Raw genomic sequence first — 25,279 nt, forward strand, 5'->3', positions numbered from 1 at the left:
CAATCAGAAAGCCCGGCCTCGCTTTCACCGCCCGCTCGACGCATCCGGGGAACGGCCTTCGCGGACGCTTCTGTGGGTGGGTCCTGTCAGGAACCGGGTTGTCCTCAGGCCAGGCTCACTCCAGGCGCGCTTTACTTTCTCTGAGTCCGGTTTGGGTTGGTGAGGACTGTTCGGAAACTTCCGGGCTGCTTTTGGCTCTTTCATCCCTGGGCGGGCGGGCTGGGTGGCTTCCAGGCCTCCCACCTCGCGGCCCCTGTGGACGCGGGCGTCTCGGGGCGTCCGATGGCCGAGAAGTCTCGGTTGCCTTTAGAGTCTGAACTGCGGCGATGATAATTGCTTCTCGGGGTGAAGGGTTTGCGCTGCCCCCGGCCACGGTGGTAGTAGAAGCGCCTCCTGTCTACAGTATGTTGACCTCTGTCCCGTCTACGCTTCACCTGCCCCCAGCGACACCAGAGCGTGGTGTCCACACCTCCCCCCCTGGGGAAGTGCGCTTTGACCTGCCTCTCCTTTCTCTGGAGACTTGACCTGTCGGAGCTCCCTGGGAAGGCTTGATTGACACAGCCCTGACCCCTCTCCCTTCCCCCGTGTCGCTGCCCACGCATCCGCTTGGCGCTGGAAGGCTCGGAACAGCCGACCCCCGAGTGGGGACGGAGGCGATCGTGGGCGTTTCTCTGTCCCTTTATTGCTGCTCTGCACCTTTTTTTTTTTTTTAAACATGTATTCCTGTTACATGTTGCTCATTTTTCAAGCTCTTCAATTCCCCTTCACCGGGGTCCCTTTATTTCTTAACATCTTACCCCTTCCCTCAGCCCCCAATCTTTTGGTCTGGCATACCCAAGTAAGACAGCTGCCATACCCGTTTTAGCGTGTGGCACCTGTAGGTGGATGCAAAGTGCCCTGTGTTTGTTGATGTCTGGAAAACAAAGTTATTTCCTTTACAGAGGCCCTTAGGCAGTGCACGTGCTAAAGTAAGGGAAATAGAATCAATTTCCCCCGCTCAGGAAAAGGGAGAGGCAAGGAAGTGACTTAAAGGTTAGTTTGTTTTCATTATTTTAAACAAGTAGCCTGACCCATAACTGCCCATCTTTCACATTGCTGGAGTTGTGTGCTAATTGTACTTTATTTTTCAAGTCATTTTGAGAGGTTTGAATGGTGAACCACTTCTCTCTCTCTATTGACGCAATTGCTTAAATACACGAACTATATATATAAGATAGTAACACATTGATTTACATATTCCAGTTAGCCATAGTTAAAATGTGTTGCCCTAATTTCCAAAGGTAAAATTAAAATGGTCATTTTGCCATCACTGAGTCAATGAATTCTAACTGAATCACATTTTCAATTTTACTACATACTTGAAGAAATTGTAGTGGGCTCTGTCATTTAAGAATAAGCCTAGAGTTTAGTTGGAAAAAAACAGTGACTAAACAAAATTAGAGAAAATCTTACACAATTGCTACATTGTAAGGAAATTTATAAGACTGAGAATTTCTGAGAAGGGGACATCCCCATCTCCACTATAAGGCCCCCATATATAGCTTGGATGTAGTTTGGTTAAAGAAGAAACCTCATTCTAAGAATTCTAGTTGGAGGGGTTTTCAGTTGGGAAAATATTACGTAACTGTAAGAATTTGAGAATTTTGCCACGCAAAGGAGGACTCCAAGAGACGTTCTCTCATGCAACACGCAAGGGGTTTATTTTCCACACATGTGTGGGGCTCGCTGAACACGCAGGAACAGAGAGCCCCCCGCCTGAGCTTGTAAAAGTTTTTTAAAAGGGGTAAGATGAGGGGGGTGGGAGTCGAGCATGGGTCACAGGTGCTGTTTTGCAAAAAGCAGATAAGAGCAGCTTTACAACAAGCACTTTTAACAGTTTCACAGCGAGCATTTCTTGAGCATGAGTCATGGGAGTGGCTATTGCAGATAGCCACAGTTTTACAACAAGTGATTTAGGCGCAAGGAGTCAGGGGGGGGAAGGGCGAGAAACAGATAACCGCCCTGGGAAAGTCTCGGATTGTTTATTTTCAACCTGATGGGGCCCATAATTCTTTTCTTTATAATTCTTAACTCACACCAAATGCATAGCCATGAATACAAAATGACACAAATGCTTTTGCTGGATATTTCAGAAGCTAAGATATATGTAAATAGCGAAATTAAGCAGGAAAAATTAGCTACTGTTAAGCTTTATAAAATCCCTTTTTACAGTAACAAGTTGATGCCTTTCTTTGTTATAAATCTAATCATTTACAAAGACTATTCACAGTGTTTCAACCCTCGAATAACATTTTCCTTTTAGAAATACTGAAAATTTAAGTGTTTTAAAGATATACCCATAAATATTTCTGGAATATATATTCTATTTTTTTCTCTTTGAAAATCAGATGTTTAAGAATAATGTACGTGACCACAAGCTTAATGTGGAAGCCATAATTAAAAACATTAGCACAATTTCTTTGGAATTGAAGAAGATGAAAGGTAGGTACAGAATCACTGAAAATGTTTGCATGCCCTTGTTATAAAATAAATAGTACAGCCAGTTGTTCTGTTGGAGCATGACTAAATGTTGCTCTCTAATGAGAACTTCTCTATTTCTTAAGAAGTGTTCACAATATAATATTGAATAGATCTCTAAAGAATTATGTTTGAGCATTGACCTGGGAGCAAGGGGACCTGAACTCTCATCCTCACACTGACAAGTTTATGATGTTGTCTAACTTCTCTAAATTTACTTCAGACACCTGTTGCATGATGATGTCACATTCTGAAATATTCATTGTCTGTATCCATTAATCCTTACTCACCCCCTAAAGTTCTTTCCAAATAAAAAATGTTTGTTTGATTCTGTGAGTTAGAGGTGTTCATTTTAAACAGAGTATAGTAAAGTAGGATTAGACTTTATAGGTCTAGATCACTCACTTCACATAGATGAGCTTTTATCCATGGCATGTAAAATTCCCCTCACTGAACATTTCTAGGGATAATCCATCCCTGACTAAACATTTCCTAAGTCAGGTAACTCCCTCTTCACTAGTCAACCTATTCTATTTTGGACAATTTCTTCTTATGGACTGGCTGAAATTTGTCCCCTGTTCCTTTCATCTATTGATTGTATATCTAAACTACACTGGATATGTAGTTATTCTCCTTATGACTACTCTTGGATATTTGAAGATAGTTTCTTGTCATTTCGAGGCCATCAGATGCAAGTAACAAAATACCAAATTAACCTGGCTTAAACAAGAAGTTCCAAGGTGGGGCAGGCCTAAAGTTAATTTACAGCTTTCAAGACTTCATTAGGGACCCGATTCTTTGCATCTTTCCCCTCTGTTTATCACTCTTCATGGTCATTATCTGCAGAAGTGACCTGCCTAGCGGAAGAAGAGAAGCTATTTCTGCCTGTAACTCTTAATATAAGCCTTTCCCCAGATCCCTCCAGCACATTTCCCCTTTCCTTTCATTGACCAGATTTGCATCAAAAGCACAGACTGCCAAGACCAGCTTGGACCAGTCAGGATTTACTTCTGGAATTGGGGAGAGGATCATTTCAAATGGAATCAGGTTCTGCCACCAAAAAGAGCAGGGGGATGGCTATTAGTTAGGCACCAAATAGTGAGTGCCTGTTAAGTTTTTTCCTAAGTGTTCTCCCTAAAGAAGCATTTCCCAGACTTTAATCTGTGATTCCTGTCTCAAGAGATGCTAATAGATCGTCTGGAAAAAAAAATGTGGTGTTGTTATGGTCAAACAAGTTTGGGAAGTGCTTTATGCTATATATTTCTTCTCACAAGTTCACTGTACATACTAGCAGAGGCTCTGAGGAATCTAATGGTTAACATTTTTATAGCTAGGTTTATTTTTCTAAAATACGAATCTTAATGGGCATCTTAAAGTCCCAAACTCCTAGAATGGACTATAAGACCTTCAGTGATCAGACTCCTACCTACCTCTCCAGTCCCTATTCTTTTCTCCCTGTGCATTCTGTTCTCCAGCCATACTGAACTATTTGCATATCCATACGTGCTCTCTTCTGTGACTGTGCTTTAACACATATGTCTTCGTCTGGAATGCCCACTGCTGCAGCACCAACAGCACCACCATACCAGGTTAACTGCTACTTATTAGTGAGGTTACCTTAACTGGAAAAATTTTTGAGCCGGAATTATGCACGATTTACTCTTTCAGATCACCTACCACATTGCGTGTTTATTTGCTCTTACTGTCAGCACTCAACTGTAAGCTCCTTAAGGGTATTCTAGCATTTAACATAGTTCAATAGAATAGGTTCTTGGAAAATGTTTATTAAATGAGTAAATGGTTCTAGATGTCTTTAAAACCATTAGGAAGCTTTAGATTCCTCCCAAACTTCATTACTCTAATTCTTCCAGTTTGGGGATCATTCCTTCATGATACAAAATAGAAATGATATATATATGGTAAAGTGTTCCTGAAAAATTGTGTGGAGAGGTCTGGCACCTACCTGTAGAGCTGAAGTAAAAGGGGTAGATTTCTGGCAAACATGGCAAATTGAATGAATACTCCATTTGCTCTTACTTCCTCCCTCAAATAATAATACCGGTAACATTTATAGCATTTACCGTCTGTAGGCATTTTTCCAAGAGCTTTACATAAATGAACTCACTTAATTTTTGTAAGAACCCAATGAGATAGGAACTGGTATCATCATTTTAGATGCGGAAACAGGCATAGAGAGATTAACTAACTTTCCCAGGTTTACGTAACTAGTAACTGGCATATAACACATTTAAATCTGAAGTGATTTTAAAAAGACAGAAACCCACAAGATAAGGAGATCTTAAGATGAGATAAAGTGGAAAGCAAATGGGCAAGTAGTTACATTTAATTCACCCCAGAAATCTGAACCCTATGCAGACTGGGTAAAACCAAGAAACATCTTCAAAGACTTGATAAGCGGTGGCATGAGGATCTCTAGAAGTGGGGATAAAGGTGGGGCTAAGAACAGGAGGACTAGTTTAATGTCTGTTTAAAAAGGTATAGATCTCTCAGGTCTCTTCCCCCCGCTGCCTAACTGGGCAACTGATCTTTCTCTGTGACAGAAGAGTCTAGGTTTATTCTTGAACTGATAAAACAAGGAATCTCTGGCCTGAAGACATTAGCCGCAGTTGATGGAGGGAGTACTGTACAGAAAACAGGGGAATAAGACCAAGTTTATATTCTGAATTAGATCCTCAGCTTTGTTCACCTACCTGGCTACCAGAACACTGGCAGGAAAAGTAATATTTAATATTTTAAAATTAAAAGAACATTGGAGATGAAATATGGGACAGCAGAAATAAAAAAAACTATATAGTTTAGAAGGGGTTGAAAATAAAATGAAGAAAATATAGAGTGTAGAACAAATAGATGGAGATGGAAAGTGTTAGGGGAAAAAATTAGAAGATCAGTTAAGGAGAGCCAACATCCAATAAACAGAAGTATTAGAAGGAGAGAACATAGACAATAGAAGGGAGGAATTCATCAAAGAACTAATCTAAGAAGTTTCCAGAACTGAAGGAAATAGACCCATATTAAGGCACAATATTGTGAAATCTCAAAACACTAAAAAACAAAAAGATCCTTAAAGCTTTCCAGAAGAAAAAAGACAAGGTGAGAATCATGGAAATTCTTAGTAACAACACTAGAAGCTAGAGGAGAATGCAGCCTTTGGAAATCTGAAGAAACGTTATTTCTAACACAGATTTCTATACCCAGTCAATCTAAAATGAATACAGAGAGACAAATTTTCAGACATATAAGTTTCCCCTCAGGTAGTTATTGAGTCTGTAATCTGCCAAAGAGCACAAACCGAAAAAAACAAATGAGAAGGACAAAAGATGCTGGTTCGAAGGAGCCCCTAGAATAGTAGTGAAGGGAATTCCCAAGATAGGCTCTCAATAGCGATGCTGGAGAGCAGTCACTCCAGACCAGAGCTGGTCAGAAGACTTCAGGAAAGGGGAGAGTTTTCAAAAACAGAAGAGCTAAGGTGCTTGAATTTACCAAAGGAGATTTAACCAACTGGGAATATTTGGGATATATTTGTGAAAATTAAATAATGAAAAGAACAAAATTAACTTGGGGCTGGAGGTGGGGGAAGCTTAAAGGAAGGGAACTATCATACTAAAAGATTCAGCTGTAAAGGATATTTACATAATCAAAAAATAAACATTAAATATTGAGCTAGCAAAAATTGTACTATAGTTTATTGGGCGTGGGGTGGGGGTAAGTAAAGAGAGCTAAATTTTAATTTCTATAGTCAGAAGCAGATAATACTCACCCCCTCAACCCCCACCCCACATAAAGCACCTGTCATTTAGTGATATGGAAGTGACTACCAGAAATAAATAACAATAAAAGCAACAAAACCAAAATAATTTTAAAGTGCTTGCCTCTGAAGGGTAAGAACTGCTATTTTCTGTAACAAGCCTTATAAACCTGTTTGCATCTTTACACTACATGCTTGTTGTATAACTTAGGTAAAAATAATAAGTTAAAAATATATATAAATCAAATTGGCATAAATCAAATTGGAATTTAGTAAGAAGAGTTTGGCTAAAGAATGCTCTAGTAAAATTTTACGTCATGCTTTATTCTACATAAATCTGAATTAAGTCAGAGTGGGTCACACCTAAGTTGTGGTTTGATCAATAATTTGAAAGAAACTAAATTAGGAATTAGTTGTTACTTACAGCAATAATAGTTGTCTATCTCACATACGTACTACAATAAGATTAATATCTTCCATTGTTTTGTTTTACACAGAACTCTCCGAGTTACTGCTGTGCGATCTTATTCTACATTTTAATCGTCCTCTGAAGACAGAGGATTTACAGGAAACAGAAAACAGTTTCCTCTTGGAAGAGTCTAAAATGTCAGATGTATCCCTTGCTTCTAATAGTTTTTCTATCTGATTTCTTATTTGTTTGCTATGAATGGCTAACTGTATTTATTCTTTTTTAAAAATTTTTGACTGTATTAATTGTAGAAATAAAAAAAATCAGAGAATTGAGTTTATATTTAATGTGATCTAAAAAAATAAAACTGTGTAGAGTTATAATCATTTCATATTCTTGAAGGCTGTTTCATTGTTGTTTTGTTTCAAAGAATGGTTGATTGATTTCACTAATGACAAGAGTATGACAAAAGAAATTAGTTACATTACTTATCCTTTATCTTATGTCTGAATTTGGCTCAGGTTGAAGATACTCTCCTGGTATAAGCCCCCAAAAAGCTCAAGCTAGCTGAAACATTAATTGGGGCATGTGACTTGGAGGCCATGGTTGGAGTAGATTTCAGGGACTCCTCTGATTCATCAGATGGCTGTCTCTGGTTCTCTTTCTGTGTGATGGCCTAATCCGTTCCTATTATAGACTAATTTCCTCCATGGTGGCTAGAAGCAAGTAGAGGCATGTATGGCAATCCCTTTTCAGGACCCCAGAGAAAAGAAAGATCCTTTGGCCCAGCTTATGTGCTTAACATTCCAGAGATGGAGCCTGAATGGCTCAGCTTCAGTTAGATGTTTATCCCTGAACAGGGTCCAGCACAACTGTGATTGGCAAGGTTGGAGTCATATACAGGGTCTATGGCCAAAGGAGGCAACAACCTGCAGAAAGATGGAGTTGCTGGTGCCTGAAGAAGAGGATAAAGAATGCTAGTGATAGAAAAACATATCCACCACTGATTTTAGAATAGGTTACCTTTATCCTAAAACTTCATAATTTCTGTCTCCTTCCACCAAAAGACTAGAGATAAAATAACAAGCTTTGGTTTACCTTTTAAACGAGATTTGCTATCAAATTGTTGCTTTGAAATCTACCATGTACTTCATTCTAGATATTTTTGAACATTAAGGATGGAATACCATGAAGTAAGATGCAAGTTCAACTCCATCACAGAACCTGTAGTTATCTACTATCTCCACTACCCAAACCTAGCTCAGTGTTTGACACAATATAGGAACTAAATAAATGCTTGTTGAATAAATATGTAAATGAATGCAAATTTTTCACTAAGAACACTCAAATTCTGGATCTTAAATTGAAAACTTCTGGTTTGTAAAGAAATTTTGTGAAAAACCATTTTTATCATCATTAGTTAAGTTTCCACATACTTGTTATTTTAGGAATAACTCAGTTTGAATCATGACTTCTAGATCCCTTCCCATGCTCTCAGCTCATGAAATTGAAGAAATAAGATAATTTTTACCCCCCAGAAAATCAAAGTAAAAATTGTTGAAAAAACTTGTGACATAACCAAGGACTCAAAGGGTAAAACTTAAACAATTAAATGTCATTGTTTCGCTGATTACCAGGTTTTTGCTGTGCTAAACATCTAACATTTTGTGTTGTGAGATAGGTAAGATAAAGGAAAGAACTGAATTGCTTTGGAAGATTTATAGAGCCTTTTTTTGAAGGATGAAGAGAAAGGGCTTTATGACGCTGTGTGTGTGTGAGAGAGAGATGGAGAGAGAGAGTAAAGGTATCTAATAGGAAAGTCTGAGTAAATTTTTCTGCATATATGTGCATTACTGTTTCAGCTTCCCAGGATGTTTATAGTAAAATCTATACCACTTGACAATGTTTTTGGAGTTGGATGTAGAATGGAGTGGATGGGATATGGGTGTGGGGATGTGGTGAAGTGTCAACTGAAATCCAGTTGCATTAATGCCAAATCTGCCTTACGTCTAAAGTGCTTTTCTGTAGGTATTTGTAGCTTAAATTTTCTTTAAAACATCAAATATATGGATTAAACAATGACTTGTTTTAGGAACCCAAAAGTAAAGCAAAAAGGCAAATTAATTTTAATTCCAGGAAGTTATCTCAACATGCAATTTACCTTTTCATTAAAAAGTACACAAGAATCCCCCAGAAAAAAATCACCGACTAAGAATGAATGAAGTTATATTTTTAAGCCTCTTAAATTATTGCTGCTGAGAAAGTGTATTCTAGTAATTTTTTAATTATTTGAATAAAACTGATGGTTGCCTCTGACTGACAAAGGTTTGTCCATTTAAAAAAATTTTATGTGAAACCACAAACCAGATAGTCTCAAGGCTTTTAAAGTTGCCCCAAATTATTTCTGTGGCTATGTAAATGACTATACTTTGAAATGAGTATTAAAAAACACATCTATTTTGCTCAAATGAATTATTACAGTGCACTCCTAGACTTTTAAGTGTGGACATTATTACTCATGCACTTTACAAACACTGAAGCATATTAAATAAATTATGGGGTACTGACAGTCTTCATTTCTAACATTTTTTTTTAAGGAAAGAACAAAACCCTTGTATTCCACGTTGAGGAATTCTATTCAGTCCAAAGTGTTTGTTTGCTGAAGGCGATTGATCTTCCGGTGCAGGCAACAGAGGCATGAGGAAGGCTCTTTTGCATAGCTGACTTGCTATGGATACCCGGCAGCATGCGTTAAGGTGCACTGGTATCTGGAACCTCGGTTTTTCCCGTCAATGAGCAGAAGTGGCATCTTCCTGAAGTAGTCAATAATATCTGCCACAGACAAAAAGTCCTGAAAGATTAAAAATAGGGAGATGAAGCAACATCAGTATGGGGAGCATAAATTTCACCCTCAGATTTTTTTACCCCCTTTTACCCCTTACCCCCTAATATTTACCTATTTTTCCTTACTTTTTACTCATCTGTCATACACTGCATAAGAGGAGCATCAGACAAAAGGTTTTCACAATCACATGGTCACATTGTAAAAGCTATATAGTTATACAATCATCTTCAAGAATCAAGGCTACTAGAATACAGTTCAACAGTTCGAGGTACTTCCCTCTAGCCACTCTAGTACACCATAAACTAGAAAGGGATATCTATCTAATACAGAAGAATAACCTCCAGCATAACCTCTCAACTCTGAAATCTCTCAGCCACTGAAACTTTATTTTATTTCATTTTTCTCCTTCCCCTTTTGGTCTAGAAGGCTTCCTCAATCCCATGATGCTGGGTCCTGGCTCATCCCTGGGAATCATGTCCCACATTGCCAGGGAGATTTACACCCCTGGAAGCCATGCCTCACATAGGGGGAGGGCAGTTGAGTTCAACCTGCCTAGTTGGCTTAGAAAGAGAGGCCACATCTGAGCAACAAAAGAGGTTCTCTGGGGGTGACTCTTAGGCATAATTTTAAGTAGGCTTAACCTCCCCTTTGCAGGAATAAGTTTCCTAGGGGCAAGCCCCAAGATCAAGGGCTCAGCCTATTGAATTGGTTGCCCCACTGCTTCTGAGAATATCAGGAATTCCCCAGATGAGGAAGTTTAAAATTGCCTCCTTTCTCCCCAGTCCCCCAAGAGGACTTTGCAAATACTTTTTCAGTCTCTGCCTAAATTACTCTGGGGTGTATCACGACATCACACTAGGCTGTACACACCAACAAGATCTCACTCCCTATTTAAGATTCCATGTAATTACTGTGTTCAAATAAACTGACCATACAAGTTAAATTAGATAATGCGCTACCAGAAATAAAAATTTTGCACCAAATAACATCCTTACTTTGTTCTCACACAGAAGTTAAAGTTTTAAAATACTCAATTTCATCCTTTACTCTGTATTATGATTGACCACGGTCATATCCAGATCAGCTTCATTCATCTCCAGTCGAAGTCTGATCACTTTTTCAACTTTTTAAGCAGTTGCTGTAAGGGATAATGCTGACTTTCATAGCTTCAGAGCTCTAACTCTGAGTCTCGGGTGTCACACAAATACCCAAAGTTCCAGAGAACAACCAGTTATACACAAATAGCTCAGCATCTCAGAATTTAGAAATAACAGAACTCTGGAATAGATATGACTGCTCTAAGATCTTATACTCTAGGAATCTTTAAAATACTCTGCTATAGAACTTCAAAAAAATTTTCTCATCTACATCCAACAAATAACAAAAGACAAAATATGTGTTTTTAAACTACCTATTGGGTGTCATTTGCCCTGTGCATTATAATTATGATGCCTTTACCTGGGATTGCTCTTGTTTGTGTTTTTGGTTTTGGTTTTTGCACCCCTACCCCACCCCATTGCAAATAGCATATAGAGGAGTTAGAAGATCAGGCAAAATCCCCAGGGTCTGAAAGTGAGATCAGACCCTGCACAACAGTGCTTTCGTCATCTCTTTGCTGTGTCCCCACTGCCGCCACCACACTCAGAAGGGTTCCACAGCCAACACTTCACTTTCATTGCCCAGATCACTCTATCCCTGGTGATCAGATCAGGGAAAACCTCATTCATTGCTCTAGACATGGGTGAGAAGTCACCTAAAGCACCCAACACAAGATTATGCTTTTCCTACTAAGTACCTCCCTCCAGGACAGCCGCAATAAGTGGTTCTACTTGTATCCTTCCATATCAGACCAAGAGAAGTGACCTTGGAGGACAGTCACTTACGCTTATATAGAGCCTGAGCAACACTATCCTCACCAAACTTGTGATGCAAATGTTTTACTGAAGTCATGTATTTTTTCTACTCTCCATAACATTATCATAACTTAAAAATATTTGGAGTGAAGTGGAATTTATGACTTGCTGCGTCTCATTTTGGAAACGTTTGATTCAGCACCTCCTTTTTTTGGAACTTTGAACTTAATGAGCACGTTTGGCGGATTAAGTTTAGTTTAGTTCCCTTTTTTTCAAGAAGCAGCCCTGAGGGGTTTCCTTCACACCAGTTCTGATTACCACCCACGATGTGAGCTGCCTGAGAATCTAATCTCCAAGGAACAGAGACAAATTTCTAATCTGGCCATTTTAGAGACCAAATTCCCATTTTTACTATGATCCAAGTAACTAAATAATCACCAAATCAAATATTCTCCTATTTTCTTCCTTTCCCCCCCAGGTGGGGTCAATTTAAAATACAGCCTTATAAGTACACCGCAATCTTACATTAAGATTACGTCATAGAAGTGAATAATAGAAAGGACTTGTCTTTGACACCGTTTAATTCGATATATATTTTTTAATTTACCTCATAATATATTCTTTCTCTGGTTTTTAAAGTTACACGTGATTTTTGATTATTTTGAATAAAAATATAAAGAAAGACTCCTATGAGAGCAGTACTACATTCTGCATTATTTCCTTCAGGTAAATAGAGAGTTTCACTGATGTAATTTAACTCTAAAGTTGCCATACATTCTGGATTTCTAAAGAATGTTGCTTTGAGGCTGTATACAGGTAGGAAGCAGAGAGGCATAAAAAGAGAATTGGGGGAAATTTTGAAACTGGAAGTCCTTACCTCTTTCCCTCGGAGTCCAGTTCCCAACAAATAAACTTGACTTTCCTCTTGATACCGGATCTGAATGTTGTAAACTTTATCTCTGTATAACACCATGAGGACATACGGATTGGTTACTGTTTTTCTAGAGCTGTCTCTAACCAGAAAGGTACCGTCCTAAAAGGATAAATTCTTGTTAATATGGGAGCAGTAAAAGTCAATACTTCTATTGCCTTTAGTAGCAGTAGACAAGCCTCTAGGGATCTGCAAATCCTGTCAGTCCACAAGTCAGCCGACATTCAGTTCCCCAAACGGCTACAGGTCCCAAGTGTTATAAATTTTCTAGTTGTGAAGAAAGAGGCAACAGAGATTGTATCAGAGAAATTTCCAAGTCAACCTCTTAGAAGTCTCTTGATGAAAAAGAAATCCCCTTTTCAGCAATCAATCATAGAGCTGTGGTTGAATGGATAAAGGGCCAGGAGAAATAAGGACTTCATCGTTAAGCTAAAGATATATCTTCCTATTCTGGTGAGGTAATTCTCTAAACCTTTCTTTCCGCATGCAAAGTCAGAAAATACCCAAATGCCTATGAATCTCATCCTTTTTAAAACCTCATGATGTCTAGATATGTTTCATCTCCCACACACCGGAACCAACACTAAACGTGAACTATCTTTGTTCTTGTCACTTTTTTCCTGATATTTACTAAAATAATGTTATGATTTGCCCTGTACTTTAAAATTTCATCCTATCAAATTATTGCTGCATAATAGTAATACTGTAAAGATCTAATATTAAAATAGAATTAATTAGTAAAAGAACTCATTTAAACTATTCCCTTCTCCCTATATTTAATCAGGATAGTTTTAAATTAGCCATCAGTTTGCAATAAGAGCATTCCTTTGTTCTTTTTATTCCCAGTTAACTGAGTCAGTCAGTATATCTCTGCTAAACAAGCAAGCTTCTGGACCAGCGATTCTCAACCTTGGCTTCCTATTAGAATTACCTGGGGAGCTTTGAGATTCCCAGAACCCACAGACTAATTAAATGGGAGTGAGTCCCAGGCATTCGGATTTTTTAAAGCTCCCCAAGTTATTTAAATGTGCAGCTAAGATAAAAAAAAGCAGTGCTTAAAAAAGAAGAAGAAGAAGAGAGAAAGAAAAAGAAAAGAAAGGAAGAGGGCACATGGGTAGTTCACTGGTAGAATTCTCCCCTGCCATGCAGGACACCTGGGTTTGATTCCTGGACCATGTATCCTCCACTCGCACACACACAAAGAAGTAATGCTTTGTACTTTAGGTGCAGTTACAGTACTTGAATATGCTCTCAGTGAGAAAGATGAAGGATCGTTGCTTTCCCTTCTCTGATAAATAGATTTAAGGTTAAGGTTCATCACAGGCCCACAGAAAATCTGGTTAAGACCTCATGATATTAAAGGAGAAGCTAGAAATTTCCAGGAGGAAATCTTTGCTGTTGTCTCTAGATATGGGTCCCTTCCCATTGATGTGGAAGAAAAAAGCGCATAAGAGGAAGATGGAACTGGTAAGATGTTAGAACTTTGAGGGAAAGATAGCCTTCTTTTGATACTGTATGATTCCTATGAAAAGATGGGCGCTTTTCATTAATAAAACCTCCGGAAAGTCTGCCAGCCAAATGACTGCCTGAATTTAGATTTTTACTGAGGTCCTACAAATCATTGCTATGGATTCTGGAAGGTATAAAACTGGCACTAATGGGTCTCATAGGTATAACAGTATGAACAGCACCTAGCAGAATTCCGAGCTCATAACTGGAGCTCAAAAAAAAAGTTAGTTCCCTTCTTTTCCCTCTATTAATACATATAACCACTTAAAAATAAATTTTGGCAAAGTACCTGGTTTATCTTTCTAAGAGCTGCTTCCGCTTCTGGTCGGGTAATATAAGAAACGTACCATTCTTCATTTAGTGAATTCTGAAAATGTAAATTTTTAAAAACTGAATGAATTTTGCAGTTACACATATAAGTGAAAAGAAAAGCCTCCAAGCCATAATTTATATAAATCACCACCTCAATTCCATGAAGTCTGAACATTTGTTTCCTTAATTTGACTATGGAATCATTTTGGTAAGGCTAACCAGAAGATATTTTGTGCGAACTGCTTTTTATCATGATATTTGTTGTAAAGGTGACTATGAATAAGCATTCCTTATATAATAGAATCCTAACTAGAAAAGATATAGATATACCAATTTCTGCAGGTTAGTATAGTAATAAACTAAATGTGAAAACTAGGTTAATGAGCAGTAAAATGACTTATTCAAGGTCAGAAATTAGGAAACAGATTTTAAAAATAGGTTTGTTTTTCTCATTAGCTTTACTACAACGAAAGAAATACCAAGGTAAAAGAACATAGTATTTTCATCTGGATCCTTTCCTTTGATTTTTTTCCCCCTCTAAAAAAACTAATGTTAATGGAAGATAAAAGTGCAAGAGAGTTCAACATGCACTACTAATATTTCCTTTGCCAGGGGAAAAGAAAAACAACAATAAAAACATATGCTTTATTACCTCATCTTCACCAGGGGATGGTGGCCAAGGTTTGCTGGGAACAGGCAAGGGAAAGCCTCTCCCTTCAGCTGGAACTCTGGGAGGTGGTCTGTTGCTAAGACCTTCAAAGGTATAGAATTTTGAAAGTTAATTTATGGCAAGCTATTTTTCACTTCTGTTATAACACTCCCAAACATCCTTGTAATTCTTCAGATAACATTTCAAGAAACCGTGACATCAAAATTAATTTCCCCTTGTCAAAAACCACACGGACAGCTCAAGCATCGTTATATAACACTGCCAGTAAAATTTTGAGAGCAGCACCTCAAATTTGAGTGATCCCTTAAAGGTGTGTAAAGTGCCTAAAGCCATTTACAAAGGAGTCACCGAGTCATGCTAGGGTGAGCATCAAAAAAAATACTCAAGCCCATGACAGACTCTGGGGTCTGCCCTGTGACTACTTGCTGAAGAGCGCTTTGAAAACTATTGCTTTTTTCTTGCTTTGCTTTGTATATATGTTATATTATATGATAAAAAAAACAGTTAAAAAAATTTAGGCCTAAGTCACCCCATAGAATCTCTTTTGTTGCTCAGTTGTGGCCTATCTCTCTAAGCCAACATGACAAGCAAACTCATTGTCCTCCCCCCTCTACATGGTACATGACTCCCAGGGGTATAAACCTCCCTGGCAGCGTGAGACAGAAATCCTGGGATGAGCTGGGACTCAGCACTAAGGGACTGAGAAAAAATAAAGTGTCAGTGGCTAAGAGATTTCAAACAGAGTCAAGAGGTTATCCTGGAGGTTATTCTTATACATTATATAGATATCCCCTTTTTAGTTTATGGTGTATTGGAATGGCTAGAGGGAAGTACCAGAAACTGTGGAGCTGTGTTCCAGTAGCCATGTTTCTTGAAGATAATTGCATAATGATGCAGCTTTTACAATGTGACTGTGTGATTGTGAAAAAAAAAAAAATACTCAAGAGACAGATCGTTCAGAGACTTCTGCAATATCCAGTGTACCTGGAATAGATTCTCAGCCATTGATATAGTGGCGACACAGTCATAAAGATCATTATTTCCTCATCGTTTCCACAAAAAGAAATGTAAGCTATCTAAGCTACCTAAGATGAGGTGAAATCATCGTGAGGATATTGTTAGCTTTTAGAAACAAGATTTGCTACCTGCTGCTGTTTACTAAAAATTCTACAGAGGTAAAACTGTTAAGTTCACGTGGAAGGCAGTGCAGGTTATCTGATCACTCAGGAATTTCTTGCTGTGTACTTATTACACAGCTAGCACTGGTGTCTTCCCATCTCTAAAACTTCTCTTTCTTGTTTAGAGTTCCCTGAGACTTTCTGAGCATGTATTTTCTAATCGCAGATATGGCTTGACACTGCTGACTTCTAAGTGCCAAGGCTGTTTTCTATGTGCCAGAACAACTCTTTTAAAAAAATCAAAAGAATGCTATTAACTGGATGTTCTTTTAATCATTCATATGCCATTCATTGGTTTATTCAGCAAATATTTCCTCAACACTTTACAATGTTTCATGGAAGGAACTTTGTGTACATTATCTTACATCCTCACAGCAACTCTGCATGTGGGTATTATCTTCACTTTGCAAGTGAGAAGACTGAGGTCCAGAGAGTCTAAACAAATTGTGCTATTCAGTGGCAGGCCCAAGACTTGACCTTGTGTTTCCCAAACATCGTTATGCCTGACTAGGAATCACCAGGACACTTTGAATGTCCTGGGCCCAAACATGTTAACAGGTGCCCCAGATGGTTCTCACCAGGTTATTTCTGCATCTACAATCAACCACAAATGGTAAATTGTGGCTGTCATGTGCCACTGAGGGGAGTTACCTGGGAAGGCCTGAAGTCTCTGGAGCCCTGTCCCTGAGATTATTTAAGCAGATAAGGCTAGTTTTGCCCTGCCAGTGCCTTCCTTCTCCAGCCCCATTTCTCAGTCCCACACGGCAGACACGTTTCGAGGGCTTGCTGAGTGACTGAGTGAAATCTAACAATATAGGACAGTAATAGATCCAAGGTCCATATGGTATTGCCATATAAGCGTTAAGGAATTAGTCTCCTTCTGCTTCTGCATCTGCAGGCCAGGAGCATAAAATCACAATTCACAAGACACCGGCAGCATTCAAGCACACATACTTGTTATTGCACCCACCTACCACCCTTAATTTTTAGATCCTCAAATGGAGTTGTGATAGGTTTTTGGACATTTTACAGCACAACATTTACCCTCTGCATATTGGAGAAGACTGAGGGCCAGGTGTGCTGGCAGTCTTTGGGGAAAAGAGGTGATTTCAATTAATGTATTATTCCAATAATAATTAACCCATTATTTGTACTACTAATCCCTATCACCAACCCATAGAACTAGGTGTCTGTGGAACTTGCTTTTGAAAAGGTTTCTGTAAGCAAGGTGTCTGGAACTCAGATATCTATGGCAGGCCAAGCAGGTAACACAAATGTGGGTGCCCAAAGCTCAGAGAATTGTGGGACTGTGAAAAACTGGGGGTGGGGGTGGGGGTGTAGAGAGGGCATGGATGTCATGGTAATTAGGACACCATACCCTCCCATGCTTAGGAAATACTGAGAACTTCGTGATTTCAAATATATGGTGCGATGTATCCAACTCAATGCAAGAGATGTGATCCTGAATAAGTGTTCACTCTCGAGCTATCACTCAAATTTACAAATGTAGTTTATGTCAAGTTCACACTGGTGTGTCTGCTGGCAGACCAAGAATGAAAAAAAAAATGTGTTTTTCTTGTTCCTCTGAGCATTTTTAAAAGAACTTTGAGTCAACATCTAAAATTGGAGTGAATTCACATTAAAAGCTATATTTATGGGCTCTGTTAAAAAAAAATAATCAGAAACTCTGGCAACACCAAACCGGTTGGTAGAAATCCAAAAGAGTTGTAACTCCTCCGCCGTCACTCAACACTTGGTCATGCAACAAGCATTTTCAAAGTTCTTACCATGTACTAGTTAGTTGAAAGACTGTGGGAATGAAAAATAAACATAATCTGGTCCTGCCTTGTATGACTTTGCTCCCACTCAAAGTGGTCCATGGAGCAGCACGGGCAGTATCACCTGTGAACCTGAGATAGCACCTCGGACATACTGAGCTGGAATCATCGTTTCATGTAATCCACAGGCGATTTATATGCACACTGAGGTTCAAGAACACTGCTCTAAAAAATGGTGATCATGGACCCACAGAAGAGGTACCGATTAAACATGCAGGCACTCTAGTCCTGTTGAATGAGAAACTGTGGGGTTGGGGTCACTTAATCTGTATTTCAAACATGATCCAGGGGGCATTATTTTACAGGTTAAGGTTTAGAAACCACATTGTACAACTCACAACCCAAGGGCAGCCTCATCTTAGAAACCTAAAACGATTGAGAAAGCCCAGCACGATCCTGAGTTCTGTACAGAAACAGTGAGGAGGGAAAGCTCTGTGTGGGAAGATTAGAGTTGGCTTCCTGGTGACGTGTATGCGTGTGTGGTGTTATGTAGCAGTATTTCCAACTAATAGTCTTTGGCACATTATGGACACTGGATTATGTGTTCAATGAGGAAGTCAGATGCTGAGAAACAACAAAGTCTTTGCCGGAGGCTTTAGGACAGGCTGGGAACCCAGTTATAAAGGCTAACTGGCCAGAAGAGGTAACGAGAATCCATGTACAAACCTTGGGAGAAGTATGGCGGCAGGGAGGCGCTCTGTGGAAAATTGCTGTTACTGCAGAGACAGAAAGAGAATGGATTTTAAATTGGGGTATGGTGAAGGGCCAGACAGGGAAGCTGGGTTAGGGATATCAGGCTGCAAATGCTGCCTCCTTTGTTATTTCTTCTTCCTGAAATCTAGAGAGCCAAGTAAAGGTGGGAAGGAACGTGGCAGATGAACTTCTCTACTGCACAAAGATGGACGACCCCTAAGTCTGATGAGATTACAAAAGAAGAAGAAAGAAAAATGTGTAAAGAACATTTAGAAAAATTATTTTAGAATGCTGGCTGCAGTTTGAGATCTTTGAGTTTGGGGAATGGTAGAAGTACTCTGGAGAGAGGATTCAAAAAGGGTATTCATGGGCGTGCTGCTTGTGAGCAGCGAATCCTCCAGGGTCTGACCGGCTGCTAAGGACGGTAGGACACGGTAGGATGGGGGATAAACTTCGAGAGTAACAGCATTTTCAGGGACTGGCGTGCAGGAGGGAGGGCCTGTGGGGAACCCAGAAACTCTGCCTGCTGAGGGCTGAGAATAACTCCCTCATATACTAACTAAAACCTTCAGTAAAAGTCTGCACAGCAACCTCGAGTGATTGGTATTTTGCGAGAACAACAGGGAAGGCTGGGAAGAAGCTGCATGAGAAAATGGCAAACACGGTGGAAGCAGAAAAACAGCCCAGGGATGGAAGGATGAGAAGCAATTTAAGGATGAGGGCACCTTAGTATGATTAAGAGGAAATGCAAGATGCTGAGAATCCTCCTGGATATTCAGCAAGAGTGGAGGATGGATTGCTGAAAGTCGAGTTTTCTGCAATACGTACAGTGGGGACTTCGGCCCCTCCCTTTCAGTATTAAAGGAGAAGGTGAGCCCAGAGGGTTGGAGGCCTTCGGGAGATCAGAAGGCAATCTGCTGGCTTGCTTTTAGGAGGAATGCTCTGAGTCTTCTGTTTGTGTCTCTGCCTCTGGACAGCCTTACCAGGAGACACTGAGAACATAGACCCGCTAGAGACAGCCCCATGCAATGAATTCCTAACATCTGCTAAGAGCCTAGGCACATTTTCTCTGTCTTCAGATCCAAATTGCAGGATGTATGCCAAGTACTTTCATTAACTGGGTTTTTTAAGGGGTGATCTGCTCATTTGCTTTTTTTTCTTTTAAATTATTAACTCATAAAGTAAAAATAGTCTCCGTTTCTTTCCAAAGGATCCAATTTGTATGGGGGTGATAGCGGCAATCAATTCTGCAACCCCCCTACCCTGAGCACAGAAACATGGAGGACAGCTGTGGATTAACACAAGACATTCTCAATGGTCAGCATGGTTTTGTTTCTTAAAGCCCCAAAGGTTCTGACCTGCCACCCACTGGCTCATTTCCTTCTTCCTCAAATGATCTGTCATTAGCTTAGTGTAGGGTAGACCCAACCACCGACAGGCCATTAAGTTAGAATTTAAGATTGACACAAACCTTTCTGAGAATGCTCCCAGCATGTGAGGTGATGGAAGGGAATGCTTGGGATTTGGCTTGGCAGATCTTGAAGGGAAAGTATTGGAACTCATGGAGGGCAGCCCTGGCTGGGGTAAAGATCTCTGATGCACTGTGGAGAAGAGAAAAAGGGGATTTCAGGGTCCACTACCTCAAGTATCTCCAAAGAATATTCCAGAACTTCCCCCCAAGGAAAGGCTAACCTAAAGGGAGATATAAAAATGCAAAAGATCAGATGTAATTATGAAGTGGTTGGCTGGAACCCCACACCCAAGGTTTTTCTAGATGACTTATCACCTTACAATTTATTTAAAAATACTGCCATTCTGTATCGTTCTTTATACTGCACATCTATCTTATTTTTTAAGTTTTGAGAGGCCAACTAGGCAGAAAATTGTCACCTGGAAACCTTGTGAATTTCTGAAATAATTCACAAGCTTTGTGTTGTTTTGTTTCATGAAAGCCAAAGTCTATGCTATCTCATTGATCTTCAGTTAGTGATTATTTACTCACTGTGTTAGAGAACATAAATGTTAGACATTTTTCTATCAAACCATGCATGCAATTTTTAATTTTGTTGTCAATGAAGTAATCTGTGTTATTACACAAAAAGTTTTAACAGTTCTTTTCAGTTATTCAGCCAAATAATTCAATTTAATTATAGCTATACAGAATACCAACTGACATATATAAACTTAATATTAATTGAACAATTTTAATTGATTTTATGGAGCTCCTGTACTAAATAATTCAATCTGAATGCCTGAGACAAAAAGTAAAGGAATGAACCACAAATAATCAGAAGGTTTTCCTGAACATACCATCATCTTCATCCTTGTGAAGGGGAGAAAAAAAAACAAGATATTAATTTAGTGTCAAAACACAATTCCTAAAAGAACTACATTCCTCAATAATATAAGTGTCTCTGTTTCTTTCTTTAGTAGTTATTCTTCTCCCTAATAAATATATTATAATGAATAGTAGACTTGCTAACTGGCTTAAATTTCCATGATGCAAATGATCATCTAAGGACACTCTGATCTGAGAATCTCCTCTTAAACTGAAGACCCTAAAAAATGGCAGCTCAACTAATAACGGCAAAATCTACTATGTGCCCAAAAGAGTCACAATTTTTCATTCAATTCTCCTACTTATCCTTCAAGGATAAACGTCCCCATTTTACAGATGGAGGCATCATCATGGAAGGGTTCTTAACTGACCAATGGTTGCAAAAAAATGGATTCCACTTCAAACAGTTCTGACGCCAAGCTCAGCCTTCTTTTTGTCTCTGCTCTGTAATGGCCACCCTTCTTAAAAGCAATACAACCTCACATGTTTACAGAGTGGCCTGCTAGGCACATCCACACCACTCAGCTTATTTATCTTCACAGCAATCTAGTGAAATTGGCAGCGGAAGGGTTATTTTCCATGTCCTCAAACAAAAAATGTGGTTCAGTGAGGCTGAACGATTCTGCCATTCACTAGCAGACCCAAAATGCAAATCTGGGGTTGTACGTTCAGCCAGCTCAGCGGTGATAAAAGAGCACCTTCTTCAAAGGCTGTTGTGAAGATTAGTTAATACATGCGTCTGGCACATGATGTATGCTCAGTAAAAGTGAGTTATCATTCATCGTACCATGTATTGAGGCCATGGCCAAGATCACTAATCCCAATGGGCCAACTGTGAGTTCCAGCAAAGGGCTGCATAAAGGCTCACGGGCTCTCAAACTCCCCACTCTTCAACATGGCTGCAAACATACCCTCTCTGATTCGGAATATATGACTCTCTGCTCCTTATAACTGCCAATGTCAATCTTTGTAGGGATTGGGGACCGCAAGAAATTGGGATCACCTTTGCTGTCCCACCTCACCTTCTCTTTGTCCAGATGACTCTGGAGCCAAGCTGCTGTCCTTGCTACTCCTGCAGGCTATATAGGCATTGTCACCCACCCGCCTTTGCTCACAATGTTTCTGGGCTAGGATGCACTTGCCTTATCTCTTAAGGGGATTCTGTTTTGTGTTCTCGCCATCATTCAATGACCATCATAAATCTCATCTAAGTAGTTATTTCTGGTTCCTTAACCTGCATGAGTCATTTTCTCCCCCAACCTCCGCAGATCATTCTGTGCCATATTTTCCATGTTTGCTATCTTGTATTTTTGCCGGGGGATTGCTTATCTCCATCATATCTTAGCACTTCATCTAAACAAGTACACCATCTAAACAGAGCTACGGGCATAGCAGGCATGTGGGGCTGAGCGCTGGAACTGGAATTGGGGGTTGATGGCCTTCAGAGTGCTAAGTATAGAGAGAATCTGACAAACCTGGATTCAGATTTACAAGCTGTGCAACTTGGGGTGAGTAGCTCAGCCCTTCTGAGCCTCAGTTTCCTCTCGGTAACAGAGAAAGGATGATTTCACATAGGGATGTTATGCAAAACATGTGCAAAGCTAGGGTGACCAACCTTCTTGGCTTGCCTGGGATGAGGGACTTTCAGAGGCAAACCAAGACAGTAAGTTCTAACGTTGCTAGCATGACAACATACACATAATAAGGTATTCAGCAAATGATCATTTATCTTCTTTTTCAGGTTGTGGAGGTACTTGGAAACTTTAGCAGGAGGCCCAGACTCAGGTATAACTCACTAGATCCTCCCTGACACACCTGCTCCCTCACCTTGCTATTTACCAAGTGGCAATGGGCTGTAGTTAACTCAGCCATCCCAGGAGCTCCCAGAGGGACAGGAGCTACGCAGCACAGGACATGAGGGAAATCCAAGAGTCTAATGTGTGCTGGCTTGGCTCCAGGTGCTGGAATTCAGTAAGGGCTAAGAGAGAGGCAACTTCCATGGAGCCTAAACTGATTTTCCCAGTGCAAAGCATTTACGAAATAGCGTTCTGTACTTACATTCTCTCTTCGGTCTGGTGCCCAGCTGTGCCTGATATGAATGAGGGCAGAGAAAAAGAACTGAGCATAAGGAGTTTGCAAGGGCTTGTCTCACGATATCGATAGTTTCATTTAATCTAATAATGAGAAATCAATCCCACTGAGCCATGGTAAGGCAGGAAGCAGAAATCCCTCCCAGGGAGGTTTGGTTACTCATGTTCTGTCACCATAGGGAGCTGAGCTAGGCAAACTTTTATTCCCTTTAGCTACTACAGCAAATAATTATATACACTGTATAAGAAAAGGTTTAGTCAGCAAACTAATTCTTTAGTAGCTATTAAATTTCACTGAGTAGATGTTTCTCAAAGCAAATGAAAACATTTTAGGCAATGTTCTCCTTTGCTGGCCCTTTTTAAAGCAACCATCTCAGGGCTTCACTCTCCATGGGAAGAGAAAAGAGTTGCAAAATGTTGCTGCTTTGGGACTTTTCCAAAATGGGCTTTGTGCAACTGACTCAGATGAACAGGCCAGTCTTAGGGCTATGGCAGGCACCTGTAATGCCTGGACCTTCTTGTTCTCTTTTGGGAGAGGGTTAAGAGTAGTAAAACTTGCTGAACACCTTTTATGCATCAGATGCTTCACATGTCATCATCTCATCTTGTCTTTATTTAAAATGTGGATATTTTGTTTATTGTGAAATTTTTTGAATTTTTAAAAATATTGCATTGAAATATATTTAATTTGATTGCTGAGGTTGTTAGCATACCCTAGCCCTGGCTCTAATTCAATCTTCATGAGAACCAAGCAAAGGTGATAAGTATGAATTTTGATTTCACAGATGAAATGAATGGGAGCCTTGGTTATAGGCTTTGTAAGTAGTGCAGGTGGGCCTAAGCCCAAATATATTCATGTCGTTTGGCAAAGAGGCTCTGAATGACTTTACAGTAAGGTTAGAAATAATAAGAGCAGACCTCAAGATTCTGCAATTATAAAATGTGTTTCAGCAATAAGGAAGATATTTATATGACCTAAGAGCCTTCCCCTTCTGCTACCTCAATAGAAAAATAAAACAAAAAATAGAAAAATTTAAAAACTTTTCCCTTGGTGGGCAAAGTTTCTTTGCACTGTGTAAGCTTTGCCATAAGCAGATAAGAAAACTACCCAAAATTTGGCCATCTGAGAACCACGTTTCTACAAACAGCACTAATTCTCATACTTCCTAGTAAGCATCTCTCTTTTCACTTCTCTACTTGATTCCCATTTTCTCCAGACAGACCCTGGTACTTACATCCAACTTGAGAAGCCCAGGCATCCCTCAAGCCACGGCGGCTGAGAGGGTTAACTCTCACCAGATAGCCCATCCTTTTAGGTCCTCAAGGTACAGCTAACACTACATGCCATCTGTTTGAATGACAGACTCAAGCAAGAGAAGACAATTACTTTGGCACAGGCGGCTTCTTCCCTGGCAGGGGACTACTTCTTTCATGTTTTTCAGTGGTTGGTGGTAATGGCGGCTTTGATGTCTTGGGCAAATGCTCCCCAAGAGGCCTGCACAGTTCAGAGAAAGGATGTGTAAGAAACCAACGTAACTGCTCCGGCAGAGTTCTACAGCATACACTGTGAAGCTTCTAGCTGGTGCAACAGAGCCTCTTACCTTCCTGCTGGAGTGGAGGGCTGCAAAACAGTAAGGCAGGAATGTGAGTATCCCTCATCCTTTTCAAAGAATAACAACAAGATGCAAAAGAACAGAGAAACAGCTTACCTTGTCAGAAAATGCTGGTTTCTTTCCTGCAAATAAAACACAGGTGGTGCTTGAACTCAGGACTTTATGAGCATGAGGTTTAAAAACATAGTTTGATGAAATCATGAGTTTCTGAAGGCTTTAGGAAGCTGATTGGGTTTGGGCATTGAAGAATTGTAGACTTTAAACCTGGAGTACCTCGTTTTACAGGCTCAGAGAAATTAAGTGAATTGCCTAAGGTCACTCAGCTTGGTGTATACACAAACTGTACAGTGGGTGATGTGGTTTGAATTGTGTGTCCCCAAAAGACATGTTCAAGTCCTATCCTTGGCCTTGTGGAAATGATCTTGTTTGGAATAGGGTCTTAGGAGATGTGATTAGTTCAAATGAGGTCAAGTTGGATTAGGGTTGGCCCTAATCCAATGTGACTGATGTCCTTATAAAAGGAAGAATTTTGGACACAGATACAGGGAGAAGGCCACATGAAGATGGAGGAGGCAGATTATTAAATCTAACACCAAGGAATGCCAAGGATTGTGAGCAAACACCAGAAACTAGTAGAGGCAAGGAAGGAGTCTCTCCTACAGTTTACAGATGGAGCGTGGCCCTGCCAACATCTTGAATTCGGACTGCTAGCAGAAC

General features: G+C 39.8%; 2 protein-coding genes across 8 annotated transcripts in view; one reads left to right on the plus strand and one right to left on the minus strand.

Annotated features, from left to right (window-relative positions):
* Nucleotides 1-9: 9 nt before the first annotated feature.
* C20H5orf58 (chromosome 20 C5orf58 homolog) lies at nt 10-7,064 on the plus strand. Of its 6 annotated transcripts, none has more exons than XM_077137625.1 (4): nt 10-124; nt 942-1,032; nt 2,388-2,481; nt 6,781-7,064. In XM_077137625.1, the coding sequence occupies exons 3-4, from the start codon at nt 2,388-2,390 to the stop codon at nt 6,927-6,929; spliced, it is 243 nt and encodes an 80-aa protein (XP_076993740.1). In that variant the 5' UTR covers nt 10-124; nt 942-1,032; the 3' UTR covers nt 6,930-7,064. The 6 variants fall into 6 exon arrangements, with proteins under 6 accessions (XP_076993740.1, XP_076993741.1, XP_076993743.1 ...); XM_077137623.1 differs by having other exon boundaries at nt 25-159; XM_077137624.1 differs by lacking the exon at nt 10-124 and adding an exon at nt 217-402.
* Nucleotides 6,517-25,279, minus strand: part of LCP2 (lymphocyte cytosolic protein 2) — a 52,241-nt gene continuing 33,478 nt past the window's right edge. For both annotated transcript variants that reach the window (XM_077137622.1, XM_077137621.1), the window contains exons 11-21: nt 24,659-24,684; nt 24,551-24,570; nt 24,337-24,444; nt 22,918-22,948; nt 20,832-20,844; nt 19,993-20,122; nt 18,495-18,544; nt 14,795-14,895; nt 14,120-14,197; nt 12,268-12,423; nt 6,517-9,543 (exon numbers count right to left, since the gene is read on the minus strand). In XM_077137622.1, coding sequence (XP_076993737.1) covers nt 9,421-9,543; nt 12,268-12,423; nt 14,120-14,197; nt 14,795-14,895; nt 18,495-18,544; nt 19,993-20,122; nt 20,832-20,844; nt 22,918-22,948; nt 24,337-24,444; nt 24,551-24,570; nt 24,659-24,684 — 836 coding nt within the window. In that variant the 3' untranslated portion in view covers nt 6,517-9,420. The remainder of the gene's footprint in view (nt 9,544-12,267; nt 12,424-14,119; nt 14,198-14,794; nt 14,896-18,494; nt 18,545-19,992; nt 20,123-20,831; nt 20,845-22,917; nt 22,949-24,336; nt 24,445-24,550; nt 24,571-24,658; nt 24,685-25,279) is intronic.

This window comes from Tamandua tetradactyla, chromosome 20 (genome assembly GCF_023851605.1).
Source record: "Tamandua tetradactyla isolate mTamTet1 chromosome 20, mTamTet1.pri, whole genome shotgun sequence".
NCBI lineage: Eukaryota > Metazoa > Chordata > Mammalia > Pilosa > Myrmecophagidae > Tamandua > Tamandua tetradactyla.